Below are 21,529 nucleotides of genomic sequence, written 5' to 3' on the forward strand. Positions count from 1 at the left end.
ACTGTTCACTTTATCACCGAACAGCTGACAAGATGCATACAGAACAGATGCTAGGAAGCCCATTTGCATTCCCTGCAGCCCTGACTTGGGTAACTGACTCAACAACAGGAGCTACAAAATTGGCACAAGGTCAGTCTGCCTGGGGCATGTAAAACTGTCAGTGCTGAGAAATTCAGCAAAGATGGTCTCAAAGACAACATCTGTGCAGCTGAACAAGAATCACTTGTTTCTAGGAAATGCAGGCAACTTAAGAATCATAACCCCATGACTACAGTTTCTTTTTAGCATTGCAGAAGACAAGTGTATTGAATTTCTACTTTAATACCTCAAAAAATTTTAACTGGAATCCAAATCTCAGTAGAGGTCAAGCTCACTATTCTGGTGAGCAGTTAAGGTGCCTGACTTGAGATCCAACTGACTGAAGCCTGCAGGCTTCAAGAGCTCTACTTCATTTTTTTTAAACTCAAAAGTGCTGCTGAGCTCAGGAAGTCTGAGTGGCAGATCACCAGAAACTGGAAGAAAGCCAAGGAAGAAATCACTATGTTTGTGCTCCTCCCAGCCTAAGCACCTGCTATTTGCCACTGTTGAAAACCGGAAACTGGGTAGGCATAGAAGATCATACCAAGGTTCCCTCTAGCCCATGCTAATGTAGTGGTTCAAGAGCATCAAGAGTACAATACTACAAATGTGTTTGCCAATACCTGTATCAAGCTAAATTTGAGAAATCAGTTTAGTTTAGTTGTTGCTATGGATAATCCTGTAGATACACCTGAAATGGCCCATCAAGAAAGTTGCAAACTCTGTTAAAACTATGAAGAGTAGAAGTTACCACTGGAGAAAGTCAGACAAACTCAGAAACTCAGTCTGAGCCAGAAGATGAATTTTGAGTTCCATTTGTGTTTTTATACCTTGCTTATTATCACATAGTATATCAAGGCGATTTCTACTAGTATCTCAGTATCTTCCACTAATGCATTAAGTAATGCAAGTTACTTTTCTCGCTTCCCTCCTCACAGCTTTTCCCCTTAAGGAATATGACAAAATGAAGCTTAGTGCTTAATATATACACTGTCAGAGATTTCATCCCAGCTCTCTGTAGTCTAAGTGCCTTCTGCATCTGAAGTGGTGTTTACTTCGGGGAAATGCATTCCACAGTTTCAGGTAAGGCTTTGAAAGGCTCTGTCTCCTTCACAGAAAAAGTTACTCCTTAATGTAGGGAGCTTCACTGTGCCAGAGAGCTTCAATTCCAAGCCCTAGCCTGAATACAGTCAGAGCTGTATGTGTAATCAGTTATGCACGCAGATGATGAGGGCTGACTAAAGGCTAGCAGTATGTGAACAGCTTAAGAAAAACCCACAAATAAACATACTGAGATAAATCTATTTAACAATGTCAGAGAGGATCCTTCAAAAATAAACACTAAACAAGCACTTGATCTTTTAGCAATTGTCCCGAATATGACATATTCCCCTTTTCTCGCTTTTCCTGTTTAAAAAAAAGACTGTAATAGTGAATACAGCTAAATCTTTGAATATAAATCCTGTCCAATGGAACTTACCGTATTGCTAGTGAATCTGTTAATATATGCTGTGATGACACCAGATTTACTACCTGTGAACAGCTGACAACTGTCTGGCACCCAAGCACAACTTGTTACCTTGGAAAGATGAAACAAAGCCAGAAAAAATTAGCGCAGAAGCTATTCTAACTGCTATTTTCATTATGCCATAGCATTTGGTCAAACTGATTCTTTATTGGTTAGCCTAAGAAAAGCTAAAGAAATCAAGAGTTAAAATATACCTGCTCTAGGTCATATTTGCTGTTACTTCAGAAACAAAGTAAAGAGGGAGATTCTGTGTAGCCCAGAATTCACAGCCAAAGAGCAGTGAACTACTGCAGACTTCTAGACCTGCAGCCACATCATCAGCCAAAATCTTTTTGGTAGAATCTCACCAACCATTGGAGCATAACGGAGATTATGCAGCGTTCCCTACCAATCTTTTAGACAATCTTTTTCAGAGGAATCCTAAACTATAGTGCAGTTCTGCTTCTAGTGTGAGGCATCTATAATTTTTTCCTGTATTCATTTTTCTTGGCCCAGAATGTAAGCTTTTCTAAATCCACACCCATATTCCATGGGCGGGAAAGGCTACAAAAATCAAATGCATCGAGAAGGGATCTTTACCTAGTACAGGAACACATCCAGAAGCAAGATACACTGGAACAATGAGGGACACATTCCAAAGAGGAATCAAACAGATTAAGAACAGTTGTGTTTGGATGCTCAACTCCAAGAAAAATGAAAGCAAGAGTACCTACTGCCAAGTCAGGCCACCACTTAAACTAGAAATATTAAATTGAGGACCGAAAGACTGTTTTTTTTACCTGATGGAACTGTGAACTCTGTATAAAATTTACTGGAGGTTCATTTTGCTTGCTTTTCAGTCGTAAAATATTATCAGCATATCCCCAGCTCAGGATAGCTGACCACTGAATATCAGTACTGTGCATACTTCTCACACCTGAAGGAAGGCATATAATATTGTGTCACATATGCAATCGAAGAGTTGATCAGTTTGACAGTCAACAATAAAAATCTCAGGTCCATGTTTTACCACAAGCTAGAATATTAAAAACTCCGAAGTTTCAAAATAAGATATTTTCTGTTAGCCTATGGCTTAATCTGTAATGTACTATAAACAAACAGTTTTCAGAGACCATGTAAACATTCAGTGTTCTCCAAAGACAGTTTGCAACTTGGACAAAGCTTTTTTGCAGAAATGTTGCATCTATTGGGAGTGGAGAAAAGGGGAAGAGGCTGACAATACTTCCCAGCTAGAGAAATGACTGTTCATAACTTCAAGGAGAATGTTACTTATTTTTGTCGACTAAATGTGAAGCCATTTATTTTTAAAAAACCTTCACTAGTACATGTTACAAAGAAAAGAATGAGAACCTGTTTGTACGTTATCAATAAGAATCCTTCCGAGAAGTTTATCTGAAAGCAAAAGATCCTTCACCTCTGCTTTTTACTGAAAACTTTCCTCATTCTCTGCCTCTAAAACCCATTCCTTTAATTCTCCTTTCTGTTGCCACATGTTCTTTTCACCTGTTCTTCAGTTCTTCTTGGACTGAATCTGCTGGCAAGTTCTAAAGTTAAATCCTCAAGCTTCAGTCTCTTTAATGGAAAAAAAAAAAATCAAACTTCATTACAGGATGCCTCTATGTAGTTTTGAAAATTACAAGTAAAATCCACCCTCCAGGAAAGACAGCACATGTGGAAGCTGTTACTGCTCTAAATCAATCTTTGGCAAAAGAGACTAAATTTGGGAAGTTTGCTGGAGAAAAATAGTAGCATTAGATTTAAATTTTTTACGGCTCATTTTCACATGTATTGTGCATGTAGAGAATAAGCATGAATTCATACCTTGCTCCTTGCTATATATCATCAAAAGGCAAAACTTGCGGGACAAACCACAGATAGCTTTAGTTGGTAAAGCCTGGAGAGCGCCAAACCTTTCTCCATGTGGTTGGCTAAAGCAGACAACAGGATCCGGAGCACTTGGGGAACCAACATATTCTCCCCACTTCAAGCCTTTTATCCATGGTAATGGACTCTAAAACAAGCACAAATATGATTCAAATTAAAAGGTGGTAAAAAGTTTTCAGAAAAATATTATTTCTTTAGTAAGGGAGAATCATTCATATCACATTCCCATAAGCAATCACACGGTAAGGACTGCTGAGGCATTCTAAAAATACTAGAAAAACAAGCATGAAGCGCTGTAGTATCATCAGCTCAACTATTAGCTTTAAGGGAGTTCTCCCACTTCTTCAAGGGCTGAGATAGCAAGCTTGTAGTTCAGGTAGTTTAGTGAAAAATACCGATTTCTTTAAATGCAAGGATTCAGTTTCTCATTGGACTTTAGGGAAAACAAGCGTTTGAAGTGAAGAAAGTTGAACTGTCCTACAGACAATGAAAAAGTTGAGGATGGAGGAAAGCACAGTATGTGTTTACCTACTATAGGTTTGCACACAGATTCCACAATTCATCACTGAAAGTATAAAACTGGTTAAGTGAAATGCTTTCCAACACCTATTTGCTATAACCAAGATAAATTCAGATCTATCTTAATTTGACACAAAATATGTCACAAATACATGAAAATAATTTTCACTATCACTTTACTGATTTTGTGTATTTCCTTTAGAGTACAATATAGGCAGTAAGTTGCAGTTTTAGGAAGGAAACTGTGAACATAAGGGTACAATAATTACAGCATATCAATGTTAATTAAACCATCTTGCAAATCAAAATTACATACTGGATATATTATTTCTTTAGTGTGTTCTCTGGTTTCTCTGAAAGCAAACTGCACTAGTAATCCCATGGCAGCAGGAAGTTCCCCTTCCATGATAAGCCTGGATCCAGGTCTGCTAACATGTGCTGCATGGAACAGCTGGCGAGGTGTTTGCCCATATGTTTTTATCATTGTTTCAAGGGCTCTTCTCTGAACAGGATCCTCAACAGCAGAAACATCCATACCAAAATAGGTCTAGAGAGAAAAAAAAACAGGAGGGGCAAGAATAGGCTTGTCCAGTTTGTCTTTGGGAAAGATTTCTTAACACATGCACACAAATTTAGAGGCAAACTCTTCAGTTGTTTGGTTAAGACTTGGACCAGAAGCCATCCCACAATGGCTGTGCTGAGAGCTCCCACAAAGAGCCACTGAGAACAGTAATGTTGTCACCACTTCTTTATTGGAGATAACTATCACTAAGATTTATCATGCGAGCTGCTCCTACATGTATTCCATGACTAATTTCTGTCAGAGGTTTTCTTAGTAGACCTTTACTAATCTGTGCAAAAACAGAAGGGTTGCTGAGGATAAACAAAAAATTGAAAAAGTTTGTTTTCTGTATGTCTTTAATTAACATATTAAAGCTCTGGTTTGGGGTGGGGAGGGAGGAAGAACCTTCATATTTCAGGAGAGTGGAAATTCTTTCCTTTCTCTACTTGTCTTTAATGTCTTTTAATTGTGTACCACGTACTCTTCCTCAGTCACACTGACAAAGGCCTTGACTTTTCACTTTAAAAAAACAATGAACACACTCACAAACTTAATATCTGAAGTTTAAGGTAATAACTAAATCAATATTTAAGCACAAAAAAAGGAAAAGGAAGGAAAGCATTTGGACAGCTGCTTGAAAAGAAAAAGCCACCACTGCCAAACGCTACTGTTTTATTAGCTCTTCCAGCTATAAAATGAACTCTAAAACACACATTTGAATGCATTTGAAACCAGGATTGCCTGACTGAGCAAACCTTGTGATAGTAAGGATTGAAGCTAAGGAATACAACCTGAGATAGCCGTGTTACAATTAAGTAGTGAAACTCTGGAAGTCTTTACATTAAATGAAGACTTATTTGAAATTAAATTTACTGGAGGGTAAAGTGCTCATTAGAGGGACAAAATGCAAGATGTATATGAAGGGAAGAACACAAATAACGAGCTCAGGACAAACTGAACTATTTTAATCATATCAAAAGCTGCAGCACAATCTGCCTAACGGAAAGGCTTCTTTTGAATGAGATGGAAGCAGGTACACACAAACAATACCTATATACCACTGCAAACAACTATCCAGAAAGTCTAAACCCCATACCTGATCATCCACCATGCCCATCTCACGGCAAGAAAGACGAACACAAATTCACAAAGTCTCACAACAGTCCCTGGGATCTTATCAGTTCCACATTGAAACGGTTAAAGCCTTTTCTTATTATTCAACACTTCGTGTGCAAGGGATCTTGCTTCATTGCTGGATGTTTTCCAAGCAAGTCAGACCAAACTTTCCCCCATTAAGTTATTAAGTATAACAAACAAACACACTGCTTAACAAATACTTACTGCAGGATGAAAGACATTAATAGCCTGAACAGAGGCCTTGCCTTTTTGCTTATAACCAAACACCAAGTCAATCCAGTGACAGATTGTCTGGGAAACGTGGTCAGACTCCAAAGCCTGACGATGAATCAAGATGAATAGACGAGGATCATTACGAGCCCAAGGTGGAAGATTGACATGGTTAACTCTGTCACCATTTTGACGTACTCCAAAATCAAAACCTAGAAACAGGGGAGTAAACGTTCAACATTTTAGTTGACAGTAACTTCAAAGAGGTCTTTATAGGGTTCTATGAAAGCTAACCATTAAGCACAGTGATTGCTGATCAACAAAGCAGCACCATTAACAAGTCCCCCCCCAAACACATTTAAGCTGTACATACTCATTCAAATGGAAAAATCAGACAATAGGAAACTCCTTTGCACCTCTGACACAATTATGAAAAAACTTCCCTTAAGTCCTACATAACAGCTTTTGTAGCATATCCTGCAAATTCGTGCCAGATTTCTCCCATACATCTACTGCTTAGCATATTCAGTCATGGGATATAGATGTCCTCAGGTTCAACCCATAGGCTCAACTGTACAGCTGTTTTGGGTATATAGTTTTGGTATCCTCTTAGTATACCTTCTCTGTTAACCAGAAAGTCGGGAAGGTAGAAAAATTCTGGGATGAGCTCCTTTACATCAGTCATTGATTCATATGAAGAGAGTCGCCAGGTTGTATTGGTAGAGTGAAACGTTCTGTCTGGGATGTCAAAACTTTGATCTGTAAAGAAATCCAAACTGAACTTGTTACATCAATGATGGACACAGTAACAGTTGCACATCTGCAACTTCAAGTAGTTAACTGCTTTCCAGTTAGCTGAGAGCATTTAGAATTCTTCTATCTCAATTACTATGTGTTACACATGGACTACAAGTCAAATATAGGTCAGCTTTTTATTCTACATACACTAAGGTATAAATATAAGATGTACAGCTTTTATGGTTTATCTTGATAGTTTCAGAACGGCTCTATTGTGAAAGCATACCAGATTTAATTTTACTGAACTCAGCTATTTGGAATTGATAAACAATGCTAAACAGAGTAACATATAGCATTCCTGGGTCACTGGGACAAGGCCCAGATGTGGAAGGCAAGTGCAAGCAAAGTGACCTTACCTTGATAGGCTAAAAACATTTTAGTAAAAGGTGGCAGCCTAACTAGGAAATGAAGCACAGTTCCACTGTTGGAATAATGAGATCCATAGTGATACGGTTGTACAGGGGGCATTGGATCATCTTCTCGTGCTCCTTTACGGTACTCTTCTTCCAAATACTAGAAAAGTAGTAGAAAAAAATCACAAGCCTTCTACTTAGACTGTATTCCAGTAACAATAATAAGAGTTTGCCTAAGTTGTTTAGGAATAAAACTTAAACTTTTAGAGGAATATACGTTTTAAAGTGATTTGGAATCAAATGCATTTTAATTGTCTAAAGATGTGATCACTTTTACAATCCAGCTAGGTATCAAAGTCTTAAAGCCACTTTAAATTACCTGTTTTCTGTTATTTATTACTTTTGCTCCCCCCGCCCCCCCCTTGTTTTCTAACACCACAGAGTCATTGTACAGGCTTTTCAATACTAAATGGAAAAAACAACATTTGCAAATAATACACTAGACCATGATGATATAGACGTAAGTTTGAAGGTCCAGCTGCAGATGCTTTCCATCCCCAGCATATTATTTCCTACAGCCTTTAAAACATTCTAAAGAGCAAAAATCAAAGAGCAGCGTAATCATAGTAGGGTATGTTAAAATAAAAGAGTACTGATAACAGCTCTTCTGTTATCAAACAGAAAGAATAGCCACAAGTTCCACTGAAGTAATTTCAAATAAATGGCAATAAATTATCTTCCTGATCTTTAGGAATCTTTACATGTATGTATGTTCATATGTAAGAAGACAGCAATTTAACGTCCTCGGCAGTATCACATGGAAAGACTAAATTGATTTATGATTTCAGGCAAACACAGGTTCCAAGCATGTTATAAAACAATTCCCAGGAAACACAGCATACTGGAAATGAGAATTCCATAGACATAAAATACTGGATTTGTGGTTTCTTTTCCCCCCATCAATATATGTTAAAAAAAATTAAAGCCTCCATATCATTTAGACACAGGAAAAAGGCAAGAAGCAAGTGTTACCCAAATTACCTTATAAGTATCCACATAACGATCCTCTTTTTCTTTGGACTGCACAGCTATCGGTTTGACCAGATTTCTGTAACAGAAGTAGTACTGATATCTTGTCATTTTTATAAAGATGTTGATTCACACCATTTAATAATGCATTAAGAATAATGCCTTTAGCATCATGAAAAGGACAAGCAAAACTTAATAGCACTTTACAAGAGAGTTCAGAAAAAAGGCCACTTTTAGTTACTGCTAAAGGCAAACTCGGATCCACCCAGGCTACCCCATAGCACAGTAACAGGCAAGCAAATGCTAAGCGCCTCTGTCAAATCAGAGGCAAAGACTTTGTACACACAAATGTTAAATTGGCTTAACAGAAATTTATTAGGGTGGGACAATTCACTTGGATCTATTCACAATTAAGACAATATGATTTTGTAACTGGCCAAATAATTTGCAATATTTTTTCCTTTTCTATTTAGTTTTCGCTATTTGGCCTGGAAGTCTTTAATCACATGAATTTAAACATACAGCTTTTATTTAAATCTGTGGACTATCCGTATCATATTAAGACAGTATAAATCCAATTCATAGCATCCTTTGAATATACACACTCATAATACTACACATTTTATTTAAAAGTCCGAGGTGAAGCAGCCACTTATTGTAAAAAGCCAAAGTTATTATGGATGAGGCTTGTCCCTGAATAGCTCTATTCACATACGTGTGCAGTTTAGTACAATGAAGTTAAAGAGCTATACTGGATGATCAGTTCAAGTATTTGGAAATAACCAGTTCCAAACATTTCATATTACCTATATACCGATGGATCATTTAGGTCCAGCGTTTCATTGGTGTAGTCAGAAAGTATAAAAGGAAATACTGGATATTGCATGAGATCATTGAAGGAACGGCCCGCATGTTTGTTTAAATGAGTCAGATATTCAAAGTTAGTAATCTGTCCTGTGCACCACAGGTGGGTCAAAGCAGTAATGTTTCCATATTCCAAAAGGTTAGGCAAATTGTTAGTTAAGATGTTGTGGTACACATCATCACGGACCTAGAAGAAAATACCATAGATTTAATCATATAATTTAAAACGCTTCAAACAGTAAGTTTCTCTCATTTAACAAGTTTCTGCTGTAATGGAACAGTGTTTAGTATTACTAAGATTCTTTAATGTCTTAATACATCAGAGATGTTTTACAACATGATTGTGTTTGTCTAGAAGTCTAGCTGAGCAAAGTTTTTTCAAAAGTAGTAAGCAGAATTTAATTAGTCCATGCAACAGGTCTCCTTAAAAACTAATGCACAAGCGTACGTGTTATGAAGACACAGCAAAATACTTTGATATATTATTATCCATCAGTGCCACATTACCTTTGTATTATCAAAAGCCAAGAGTAAAGTTCTGCCGTTTGTTAGAAATATTTCCACAGCATTGTCTCTTAACTGCCACCAGCGCTTATGAACTTCCTTAATCTCCTCATAGGTCCAAGAAAATGATGCTGGTTCAGTTTCTCCATGAAAACTCTGCAGAATTTGCAATTGAAAAAGTTATTTTAAATAGATTTTCCAAAGAAGAAACCCTTCAATGGGGCTAGTTTATAACCATACGGAATATCATAAGGCAAACTTGAATTTTGCTGTGATGCTTTAAGACATTGTTGTGATTTTCTTCATACATGTTTCCCATCCTCCACTCTCCTCAAGGCAGTGGGCAGAACATCATGCATGCTCCTCAGCTGCTCCAGTTCCCCATCCAACACTAGCACGCAACACCATACTTTCACTGGCCCTTAAGCTAAAATATTGGACAGCCAACCAGAGCGAGCAAAGCTTTGCCATGAATCCCAATTCTGACAGTTCTATGAAGGACAAAGCAGCAAAACAGCTGGTAACATCTTAAACCACAGGAGCTGTGTGCTTAGTGGATGCAAGGAAGAGCTCCCTGAAAATAGTTTAAGACTTTCAGCAGTATATACTGATGTATCACCCATATCTTGATTTTTTTTTTTTTAATGTCTGTTGGATGTATAAACTTTAATACATCGGAGCCTTTGTATATCAGAAGGATTAGGTCAGTTCCAGTTTCCTCCATGAAAGAGTCCTCTCTTGTATAGGATAAGGGGGGGAGCTAGAACATCCTACATAATGGAAAATTCAAGAATCGGATGCTGTAGAGTACAGCACAATTCATACACTTGTGAGTTTCTGTACTTCGTAGTGCTCCAGCTTCCAGTAAGGCGAGTTATCTCGGGTGCAGACCAGAGCGAGCTCTGCGCACTTATGCTCATGAACTCAGAGCAATGGACAGCAAGGTGCAGAAGCCTCCCCACATCACCCCCTCCTCCTTCCCTCCCAGCCCCAGGCCCACATATTTCTTGTTTTCTGCTGTCACCACCAATTCCACAGCCAGGGGCAACAGAAGCAATACTGAACCCAAACTAATCAGTTTGGCTGGCCTTGTCTGGAGACCTCTAACTCTAGTACTCCAGCAATCTCAGTGACAGTAGACAAAAGCTACTCATGGTCATAGTTTGGAAAAATTAAAGCTGGACAATATCTTCTAATACTTACTGAATTTTCAATTGTGTCTGAAGCATTGTCTTCAACAAAATACATGCCACATTTTCCTGCAGGAAAAAATAGTTGCAAAAAGGTACGTGATATTACTATTTGTATAATGCATCTTAATGTTATATAAACAGTCTCCAGGTGCTAAGAATACTAAGAATAGTACCTGGGCAAGGCAGTACTTGACAGAAATAGAATTTAGCATTCTACATCTTTTAACAAGCAGTTTGCAACTTTAAAAAACTTAACTACAGTCCAGATAGCACTCATGTGAACAGTAGGGAAGAAAGGCAAAACTGATCTATAAAAATATATAATCCATAAGAAATCAGGCAACAGGCTCAATTACTTAAAGAAAATCACCCAATTTTATATATACAGCAGAATCTCAGACAAAAAGGATTTGAGGACTGAAAATTCTACTTACCTAGCAACAGTTCGCCAGCAGTCTCTCTAGAAGGTGCTACGCTTATACATCTTCGATTAACTCTGAAATATTTAAAGTGTATTATTGTTTATGGATTTATGTACCTTTTGGCACATACCTAAAACAGCCTCAAAGGCTACAGTCGAAGAAAGACTTTTCAACATTGACTCTAATGGTTGAAATCCCAAGGAGGGAAAGAAAACAGAACCTCAACTTTCTAGACTTGCACATTAGTGTATTTGTGTTTATTTCTTTGTGTGTTCTCCGCAGTTATTTTAGGCAGTATTCGTGCCTGTAACAGGTGGTAAATTGACACAACTGCAGAGCTGAGTAACACAATGGTAAAAGCAGAGAGGATGAAAACACAATTTGCTTTTGAACACTGATGGAAGGACCTACCAGATCTATTAGCACTGCCTGTCTTACATAGCTAAGTGACAAATAAGTAAAGAAATCCCATCAGGTTATCCCACAGAAGTCCCATCTCCATATCACACCAGATGGTATTTGCTTTTACTGATTTTTGAAGTTATGGAGATAGACTCTTTTAAGACTCAGAAAAACATACATGTTGGTAGCTCTAATTTTTTGCTTATGAGTATAGCAAAAAACTACCATTTTTGACATTTGTCTCTCATCTCACTTGATTTTTTGTGTGTTTATTTAGACAAAAAACTGAGGAGGACTGTTTCTTTGGAATGGGAGAAGGTGGGAAAGGGAGGTAAATGTTACCCAAACCTTACCTTATATGTTCACTTGCAGCTTTGTCCTTTACAGTAGAAGAGTGAGAAGAATGTGTTTTGTCTTCAAATAGATAAGATAACGGAGTTTTTATCACACCTATAAAAAACCCCACACATAAGGCACTAGTAGTCATTACAATTCAGACATACTCCTAGAAGATGTTATAATTACCTTCCTGTTTCTGCCTGTCTGGGAGAAGGTACTTGTTTGGAATAGTTAGGTAGCACCTCTGCAAGCGGCGTCTCTCTCTGTTTGGGCCCTCTGTTGGATCCAGTTGCCAAGAAGTTGGGTAATAGACTGGGTCATACCAGAGTGCTCTGAAAAAAACAAAATATGTTGAGTTTGGCAGCAGAGCCAGTATATATGCTTATTCATTCCATTTTTCTTTAAATAGTAGAAAGGCAGAAGTTTCACAGTAGTACACTGGGCAATTATTTCTGAAAAAGTATCAAAAGACTGAATTTCTGTAGTTTATTTTCATGAGCTATCCCACTGACTGACTACTTATGAGCTACTACCGTAAGACTGCTCTTGAAGTTACTAATTCTGATGAAAACAGCAATACAATGCATCCAATACTATATTTTGAAAACTCAGCTGCTGCAAACGTGATATGAAACTAGTTCTGCAGTGGCAAATACACCATTGTTTGGTTTCTTGTCAAGACTTAACATCTTTTGCTCTATGTAGATTAGCGAACACAGTATCTGGATGTTAATGTGAATAACATTACTCAAAAAATGTTTTGTTAGTCCATCAGTGTAATACAAGATATTAAAGCTTTATGACATTCTTCATTCTATTAGGCAAAGCAAAATGTATCTGACAAAAAACCTGTCTAAATGGCATAGAAATACTACTTGGCTACTCACGCTAAAAAAATAGGAGAATAAACGAAGTATTTCACAAGTCTTTAACCATCAGATGATTAGCAAAGGTAAGTAGTTCTAATTTTATTATCATCTACATTTCATGTGCCTCGAAGTAGAATGAAAAGCACGTCAGGCATTGAGTCTCTCTTGCTTTTTCACTGAGATGAGAGAACAACTTACCGATCATGGGTAAGCTGCTGAACAAGTTCCTGCCAATGTCTGCTGGCACTTAGCTCTGCCTTGTACATCCCCCTGATATGCTGGATTACTTTCTTCCTTTCCATTCCTTGTGACAGAGACACAGCCTGTGTGATGTCTCCAGCTATTTTAGAAATGTCTTTAGATTTTGTATCCAGACGTTGAAAGAGACTGAGGAAAGAGTTGTGTTTTGAAATGTCAAATAAACACACTAAAAAGGGAAGGCAAGACACCAAAACCCCTTACAAAATACAATCAGTTTGGCAGTAGATGTCCATAGTTCTTGTTACAGCAGATGCAGAGCAACTCAGCCTACATAGTTTTCATGAGACTCATGAATACCTTCTGCTGCTTAGCCTTCAAAAAAAGGCTATTACTTGCAGCCGAAGACAAGAGAAACCAATCAGAAGATCAGGGGCTATATATTAGCATGCTTCACTAATTAATGTATACTCATTACAATAAAAATCTTAAGAACAGTAATTTACCACTGCTCAGATGTCTTAAGTTATTCAACATAGTAAAGTCTTATAGCTTATCTGGACGGACTTGACTAAGCTGACCTTTACAGGTACTACAGTTGCCTGCATTGAAGCAGGTTGTGTGTGCATCTCAGATCTGATTTTTATGGCAAAGCCTGAAATGTAAATTAATGGAAAGAACCTCTTAATCTACCACAAGCTACCTAAATTTACATTAGGCCAAGTAGCAGTAGTCTACACTACTCACAAAAGTGTTCAAATACTATGCTGAATATAATGATATTTTATTCGTTGAAGATAAGGGTTAGTTGCAGGGACATTCACCTTACATTTAATTGCACAGATCACAGCAACAGGAGAGGTGATTGGACAGATACAACAGCTGTAAAACTAAGGGTGAAATGCCAAATGCGCAAAAAACAATTCAGTATTCTGAATTTCACACAATGCCATTTATTATACAACCTATGGAAATGCATATACATTTTTATAATGGTAAAATAAAAACCTGAAAGCTAGCAGTGCTGTTAATTTGAAAAAAACATCTGTAATAATCATATAGGCAACTTTGCAATGGGGTGTGCTGAACAGAAAACATTCTTACAGAGTTCTTGCAGCCCCTTTTAGAAGGCACTTACTTTTGCCGATTATTAGCCATTGTCTTCTCCCAAGCAGCTTTGTTTACACCTTCTTCCATCTCATATTTCTTCTGATCCTGAATGGAAGTTTTATACATTACTTTTATTTTTTTTCAGATGGATGAAATAAGGAAGCAGAGGCTAAAGGATATGCCAAGTTAAAAAAGGAAGACTGACAAAACTGTTCAACTGATATCTTCACAGCATTTTAAACCATCAAGACTTCATTTCAGTTACTGCAGTTTTAATATATTAAGATATAATTTTTTTTTTCAAGGAATCAAAAATTTTTTCCTGACAGTGAGAGATACTAGTAGCTTATTATGAACTCTCACTTTTGCCTGGGTTAACTAATATGCTTAACCAAGAAGCATTAACATGTGAGCTTGCTGTGAAGCGTTGAGCCTATGTGACAGAAATATTCAGTACCCAAAGAGAATCCTCAAAAGCATAATCCATGCATCAAGCAAACAAAACAGCTGTTTGCTGTAAAACTCTGATCCCATATAAGAGACAATTGTCTCAAATATACCCAGTTTTTGAGGTAAAGTTTTTATTCACAAACCTCTTTCAAAGCTTTTATTAGATCTGGTTTTGGTCGTGGGCTCAGGGGAATGCATTTATAGCCACAACATTTTAATGTATTCACGAAGTCTCCTGCTGCTCTTTGTTCTTCTTTGGTCATTTCATTGCTGTGACTGTGTATTAACTCATATAAATAAAGCGCTAATTTAGGTCCATGCTAAAAGACGAAGAGAAGGGAAGAGGGGAAAAAAGATGTATGGTCATTCTCATTTCCACAATACAACACTGAACAGTTTTTTCCTCCAACTTTATTCCCTTTTCTAGTCAGCCTGGACAGGTGTCTTCTAATTTTTCTGTGATACAAAGAAAATGGCTGCTTTAATGTTTGAAGACAAACTATTATAAAATTAGAAAGAACATGCTGAATTTAATCCTCCACATGATAAAACTTCCCCCAGCATCTTGTGACTTTTCAAATGGCTTACAAGAAAGCTAGGTTTCTTTTCCAAATACTCAGCTCCTGCAGCCTTGTGTATGCTTCAGGAAATATGTGCCAGAGACTCCTAATTTTGCACGCCAAGATTGCTACACCTTGTTTGATTAACCGAATTAGAGTTGACAGATAATGAAGTTAAGCAGACACAGGCCATAAATGCACTCAACATGACACTCCCCCAAAGAAGCCATTGCTAATATATCAGCTCTTTTCTTAGTGATGAAAGCATTAATTTAATTGAATAACGTATCTGTGATCAGAAATGCCTAGTGTCATAGGTTCATCTAACAAGTACTTTCTCTCCTCAGTATACAGTGACTCAAACTGTGGCATGTCTTACATCATTTATTTCATTCTTGCAGTTCCTGAAGATCTCAAACAGCAACCTTCCTACCCAATTCCTGATCATGGCTCTAAGAAATGCTTTCTCTCAAGCTTGCCCTAACAGAGCACAATAAAAAAAGCTTTTTCCTGACAAACCCAGAAAAGCAGGGAGAAGCTGTTCAGAACATAGAATACATAATCCCACTTTAAGAATTAATAAAGGCTAAATAAGAAAAGAGAGAGTACTGCTTTTATTGATGCCTCTTAAAATCTAGTGGCAATCAGTTCTTACAAGTTTCAGGAAGTCTGCAGTTAGAGTTCCAAGGCAAGGGTAATTCCTTCATTAATCTGCTCTTTCAGGGTACCTTAACTTCAAGCATCCTCAGTAAAATTCTTCATGTTAAAACTAGTACCACTGTTTGTTTCTGCGCTACACAGGATATGTGATGTTTGATGTGCTACAGAGTCAACATACCCAGATGTAATCCTATCTTGCCTCTTACAAAACTATCTATCCTCAGGATAACACAGCAATTGCAGAGGTACACACAGGTATTTTGTATGACATGGCTGTCATTACACTAAACATTGCTAAACCAGCAGTGAATAACTTTAACCACATACAGTTCTAAATAATGGTAAAATTTAAACCAAAAACTGAATACAGGTTTTAACTTCTCTCAAACAGTCTTGAGCTTACTTGCAAAGTTGGGCTAAGACAGTCACGCATAATCTCTTGATGGTTTACTTCATGTACCATCTCCAAAGCCTGCTTTCTCTCTTGCAGTGGCCTTGCTGGAGAGAAGTTGTGCACAAGAAGCCTGCCAAGTTGCGTACGGAACGTGTCCTTACATGACAAGAGGATTCTCTTCCACTGCTGCTTCGGTGTGTTCACTCTGCTGGTGCCCTAAGTAAGAGAGAATTTTTTAATATTACAGGGTTAGGGCTTCCTTTTACCAAGTTTTTCACATTACAAAACAAACAGTTAATATGATCAATATGTAAAACAATAAAGATCTCTCTACCAAAATAGTGTTTAATTTTAGTTTACTGATTATTAGTACAGGTTAAAAGGCGTTCTACTAAAAATGAAAGAACGGTTTGTTCATTCTAATAAAATAAGCATTTTTCTCTCAATCTGCCAATATTAGGAACGCAACTCCTAGCTAAACTGGATATTCAGTTAGAGGGACTACACAGCAATCCAAAAAGTGAAAATTCTGATGTAGAGGGTTTAAAGAAAAAATCAAAGGGTTTTTTGTTTGCTTATTTTAATGAATAGCCCTTCTACGTTAATCACTAGTTTCTGAATGGATTACCTCAAAAGGTTAGAAACCAGGCATTGGATTGACATGCTTGTGCTCACAAAAAGAAATCTGCCATCTTTGAGAAGTACTGCAAGTATGGCATGATTGAAAGATAACAGACGTAATAAACTTAATTTTCCAGAGCTAGAAAGAAAATAAGGTTGAGCTACTTTTTAGAAAGACGACCTAAGAGAAATAAAGAGGCAAGAAGCAGTAAGTTAAGTTTTACAATAACACCATTTCAAATTACCCAAGCGAAACCTGATCACCTTGGAAAGGTTGACAAGCTAACACCTGTACACTAGAAAAAGAAAACTCTCAGCCCTTTGGCAACAACTAAAAAAAAAAGAGAAAGTTTCCCTTCCCCCCAGTTACATCACCAACTCTAAAATATATTATAGACACAAATTGCTCAGAAACTCTCCATCATTTGTGGATGCACAGCAGATCTTGTTTTCTAGGCTCCAGCAAACTTAAACCTTGAGGTTTAAGAAACAAAGCAAAATTGTGGACTACACAGAAATCTATTTCACCTTTGTGTGTTTGTTCAAGAAGCAGAATTTTGCTAAACATTAAGGTAAAAATCAGAACAGATGCATTTATTATTTTACAACTGCAGAATAACTGGGAAGCTGAACGGAGTTTTTAAAGCCACAGCTGAACTGAGAGAGGCAGTAAGAAAAGCATTTATGGACAGAAGACTTTATGCATAAAAAGTTCTTAATAAAGGAACCTTATGAAATACGCTTTAATGTGGACAACATCTAATTACTTACAATGGATACTTTGATTCCTTCCACCAACATTTTGAACATTTCTTTAAGAAAAGGATTTGTTCTGTTCGGCAGTTCTTGCTGGCTTTCCTCTTCAGGAACTTCCAGCTGGGATGCTGAAAGTCTGCTTTGACTTGTGGTTTCTGTTATACCCAGTACATCAAGACACTCTTCAGTAGATGCTTAAATTTTAAGAGGTACATATTGATCAGTACCATCTCAAGCAAGAAGATCCTATGATCCTTTAGTTGGCATTAAATCAAATATTGCCTTTACTACTATACTTACCATACTTTTTATTTTAACTATCAAGAAGTATTCCTTATTTCAATTCCCTTATGAACCAATTTATTCAACATTTACAGTTAATCACAGAGCCATTCAATTTTTTGTCCCACATGCTAAACTTTCTCTTGCTTCTGTGGAATTTGAACTAGCCCCCAAAGTCATCAAGTCTTGCTAACAAATGTAGCCATTTCATAGAAACATGCAAACTGATGCATTTTAAGAGAGCAGATGCTCCCTTTGGCAGAGTTAAATCTTCAGGTAATAATTCAGGCAGTTAACACAGGAATGGACTAACGTAGAATTAAAATAACTTGTTCAGTTCATTCAGATAAAAACTGTATCCAGATTGTCAGTTACATAATACTGTGAGACAAATCACAGAGAATGATGTTTTATGGTTAAATCCATTAAACTAGCATCAATGGTATTACTTTCCTCTCAAACACTTCAACACTCCAAAAGCAAGAATCTATTTTTCATATAGCACTACATTGGCTCTGTCAGAACAGAAACGAGCAAAAAGAAGTCCTACCTAAATAAATGAGTCTGTTAACAGCTAGAACAGTTAGCCTCTGTAACCTTTGTACAAACTCAGTCTCAGTGGCTTGGATAGGATTTTCTTGGCTCATTCTCCGCTGCATCATCATGTTGAATTCCTCACTTGCTAGTGAACGCATTTTCATCAGCAGAGCATCAGACTGAGCATGTGAAAACTTCCTGGAGCCTTTAAGTAGAGAAGCATTAATAGCATCCTACTAAAATGCACAAAAAATTAATCACTCAGCAACTGCTTTCATCCAAAGAGTTCACATCATTAAAGGAAAAAAAACATTTGAAATACATTCGTATTGAAGGGACCATAAATGTCATTTGAATGTTTCTCTCCTTCTTTTAAAAGCTTTTCTATTTGAAAAATAAATAAGACTCAAGCAGTGATACCATGAAATGAGTTAGTCTCAAGATCAGATTTATTGTACAACTTGCATATTTTTGTGTAAAGCAGATTCTAAAAGAGTTACTTTTATTCCTGTTTTTTACTGTATAATTAGAATAAAGGATTAAAAATTAATGATACAACAAAAAATATTGCATATTGGAAACTAGCTTTATTAGCACAAATGAGGAGTCAGTTATATTAACAGCTTATAAACAAACATATTTTGTACCATACCCATTGCCACTAATTTTGATAGAAGTAGTATTTCTAACTTATAAGAACATTCCTTAAAATTTTCTTGAAATGAACTGGTGGGCCTTGACTGTGCTTGCTTCTTTCAGAAATAGCTATATTTTTTTTTTTATCTTTAGTGCCTTACAAGATTCACTAATATAAAAATATTTTCACTGTATTTACTAGGCTGATGGAGAGAGGCCTCGAAAGCTGACCATATCAAGAGAAACATTCCCATAGTAAACAGGGAATAATAGTGGTTTGTTTTTTTGTTGTTTGTTTTTTTTTTTTAACTCAAATACATGTCAGGTTTTTAAATTAGATCTTCTACAAAGTCTTAAGTGCAGCTTCATTTAGATGAGAGATATACAAAATCAATTTCCAGCCAGAAGATTCCAAAACCTTTACAGAATGATTCACAAGCTATCAAATACAGAGAAATTACTGCTAAAGCTAGAACTGCACAAATATTTTACAAGCACAACTACAGTGGTTGTAGGACTCTCGCATTCCCAACTATTAATTTGGAGTGCCAGGTATTTACTTCAGGATGATCACTAAATAAGAGTTGTGCGACAATGCAATCCCCACATCATAGCTGTGTTAAAGTTACAAGCACTAACTTTATTTTCGTATTTCCTTACTGTGAAGTTGGCTATTAAAACCACTATGAATTACTTTAAAAACATCTTTGCTAAGCAACTTGTGAATTGGAGAATCCCAAGAGAAGGTAATATCTGGCTTTAGACACTGCAGTGAGAATAAGGTGACTGAGGTTTCATTTTCATACCCCACTCCCTCCTCCTACTACAAAAACCCCACAAGTTCAAAATGGGTACAGGCTAAACTATTCTAAAATATATATATTGATTTATAAAGCCAATCCCCAGACAAAGCAAAGCAACAGGACTCATTTGTTGTATCACTGAAATTACTGTTTGAAAGTAATACATACAGGAGAAAGTACAAGATTACTACACTTTTGCTACTCACCAGCAATGCCTTTACGCTTTTGAAACATTGCACGATGTGGTGCAGATGGTGATGGCACTGAACCGGCCTGCTCCCGAGCATCTTGGTTTGCTGTAGTTTTTATCAATTCAATAGCTGCTTGAAGAACTCTCAACTGCAGAACAACTGCCATATCTACAGAGAGAGGCACACAAAGGACACGTGGCATTCTTTACACGTCTTCAAGAATTTTTACCAGATGTTTGTAAAAAGTAAAAGAACACAGCAAAATGGGTCAAGAGCTGTAAAACTCTCAATTCCACGGAAGTCATAGAAAGTCACCTCACTATTCCACAGATACAGACAGTACACAAATGAGTTCTCATGGAAAAGCCATTGAATTTGATTACTCTGAAATAAGCTAAAGGAAACTGTAGAGAACATTTGCATTTAAATACCCTTAATGAACTTTTACAGTCACTTTGTTCAGATTAGCAGTACACAATTCTTTACCACAAGGCAGGCTCCTGAGGAAAACTACTACTTTGAGAACCACTTGGAAGAGAAAGAAGATCCATCACCAGAAAAATCCCCCTTCTCCCTCGGCAGGAATATTAATTTAAACAAAAATCAATGGGGAAGGGATTTACTTCTCCAGTCCCGTGACCCCAAAAATAAGCAGATAACTTACTTTGCATCCTTGCATTTTTACTATTTTGGAGATGACCCAGCAGCACAATGAGGTCTTCAACAACACGAAAATACTGAGAACCTGAGGAGCTGCAGGCATGAATTGCAACTGCTACCAGCAGCTGTTGTATATCGCATGCAAGTAACTTGTAGTCATTCAAGGGAATGCTGCAAACAAAGTTGTAGTTACCAGAAACATGACAATTCTAGTAGATGGTAACCCATAACAAGACCCATTACTGTTCCCCTTGCTATTTCTGCCAACCGTACTAATATTATATTGTACTTCATACAAAAGCGTTACTGCTGAAGGCTAAAAATTGTAATCAAAGACACCTCTTTAGTGTTAACTTTGGCAGATTGGATGCCTGCAAATCTTTGTTACAATCTTAATGTTAGAATGTCTCAAAGTTTTACTGGATAAGCAATGATGTATTATTATCACACTTTGAAGCTAAAGAACAGCTCTGAAATCCTGTATTTCTCCAAAAAAAAAAAATTGGGATAATATCTCATTTTGTAACCATGCTGAACTAAAACTATACTGTGGTAAAAAGGAAGTCTGTCTATTTCTTCAGGATACCAGCTAATGAAATAAATTAAGAAAACCTCACTTCTCCTTCCTTCACTGTATAACCTTTCTTAAAGTACAGAATGTTTGTAATTAATGAAGAAATTTAAGTTACTCAAAATATCAACTATTAAATCACAGGCAGCACAGGAGAGACTTTTCCTGCAGTTTTGACATTGGCTATAGGTACAGTAGAATGCTACCATCTCCTGGGCCTTTATCTTACTGTTCAGGTAAGTTTTAGGAAAAGCATCCAAAGTGCACACAGTGTGACAAACTTGCATTTTAAAATGTCATTTCACTTGAAAGTTTAAGGCATGGAAAGAACATTTTATATTCCATTGTTTGAACTGAATATCTAAACATTAACTTTCACTTACAGGTATAATTAAAGCTGAAAACATCA

At 36.9% G+C, this 21,529-nt stretch overlaps 1 protein-coding gene across 1 annotated transcript in view; it reads right to left on the reverse strand.

Annotated features, from left to right (window-relative positions):
* LYST (lysosomal trafficking regulator) overlaps positions 1–21,529 on the reverse strand; it is an 87,142-nt gene that overhangs the window by 7,403 nt on the left and 58,210 nt on the right. The window contains exons 27-48 of the mRNA XM_076334156.1: positions 20,554–20,720; positions 19,905–20,057; positions 18,273–18,464; positions 17,456–17,634; positions 16,073–16,279; positions 14,593–14,769; positions 14,028–14,104; positions 12,890–13,078; positions 12,009–12,154; positions 11,837–11,933; positions 11,094–11,155; positions 10,670–10,725; positions 9,470–9,622; positions 8,905–9,149; positions 8,111–8,177; positions 7,073–7,229; positions 6,537–6,677; positions 5,913–6,130; positions 4,326–4,556; positions 3,428–3,617; positions 2,386–2,522; positions 1,559–1,657 (exon numbers count right to left, since the gene is read on the reverse strand). Of these exons, the coding sequence (XP_076190271.1) occupies positions 1,559–1,657; positions 2,386–2,522; positions 3,428–3,617; positions 4,326–4,556; positions 5,913–6,130; positions 6,537–6,677; positions 7,073–7,229; positions 8,111–8,177; positions 8,905–9,149; positions 9,470–9,622; positions 10,670–10,725; positions 11,094–11,155; positions 11,837–11,933; positions 12,009–12,154; positions 12,890–13,078; positions 14,028–14,104; positions 14,593–14,769; positions 16,073–16,279; positions 17,456–17,634; positions 18,273–18,464; positions 19,905–20,057; positions 20,554–20,720 (3,340 nt within the window). The remainder of the gene's footprint in view (positions 1–1,558; positions 1,658–2,385; positions 2,523–3,427; positions 3,618–4,325; positions 4,557–5,912; positions 6,131–6,536; positions 6,678–7,072; positions 7,230–8,110; positions 8,178–8,904; positions 9,150–9,469; positions 9,623–10,669; positions 10,726–11,093; positions 11,156–11,836; positions 11,934–12,008; positions 12,155–12,889; positions 13,079–14,027; positions 14,105–14,592; positions 14,770–16,072; positions 16,280–17,455; positions 17,635–18,272; positions 18,465–19,904; positions 20,058–20,553; positions 20,721–21,529) is intronic.

The sequence above is a fragment of the Aptenodytes patagonicus genome, chromosome 3 (assembly GCF_965638725.1).
Source record: "Aptenodytes patagonicus chromosome 3, bAptPat1.pri.cur, whole genome shotgun sequence".
Lineage (NCBI taxonomy): Eukaryota > Metazoa > Chordata > Aves > Sphenisciformes > Spheniscidae > Aptenodytes > Aptenodytes patagonicus.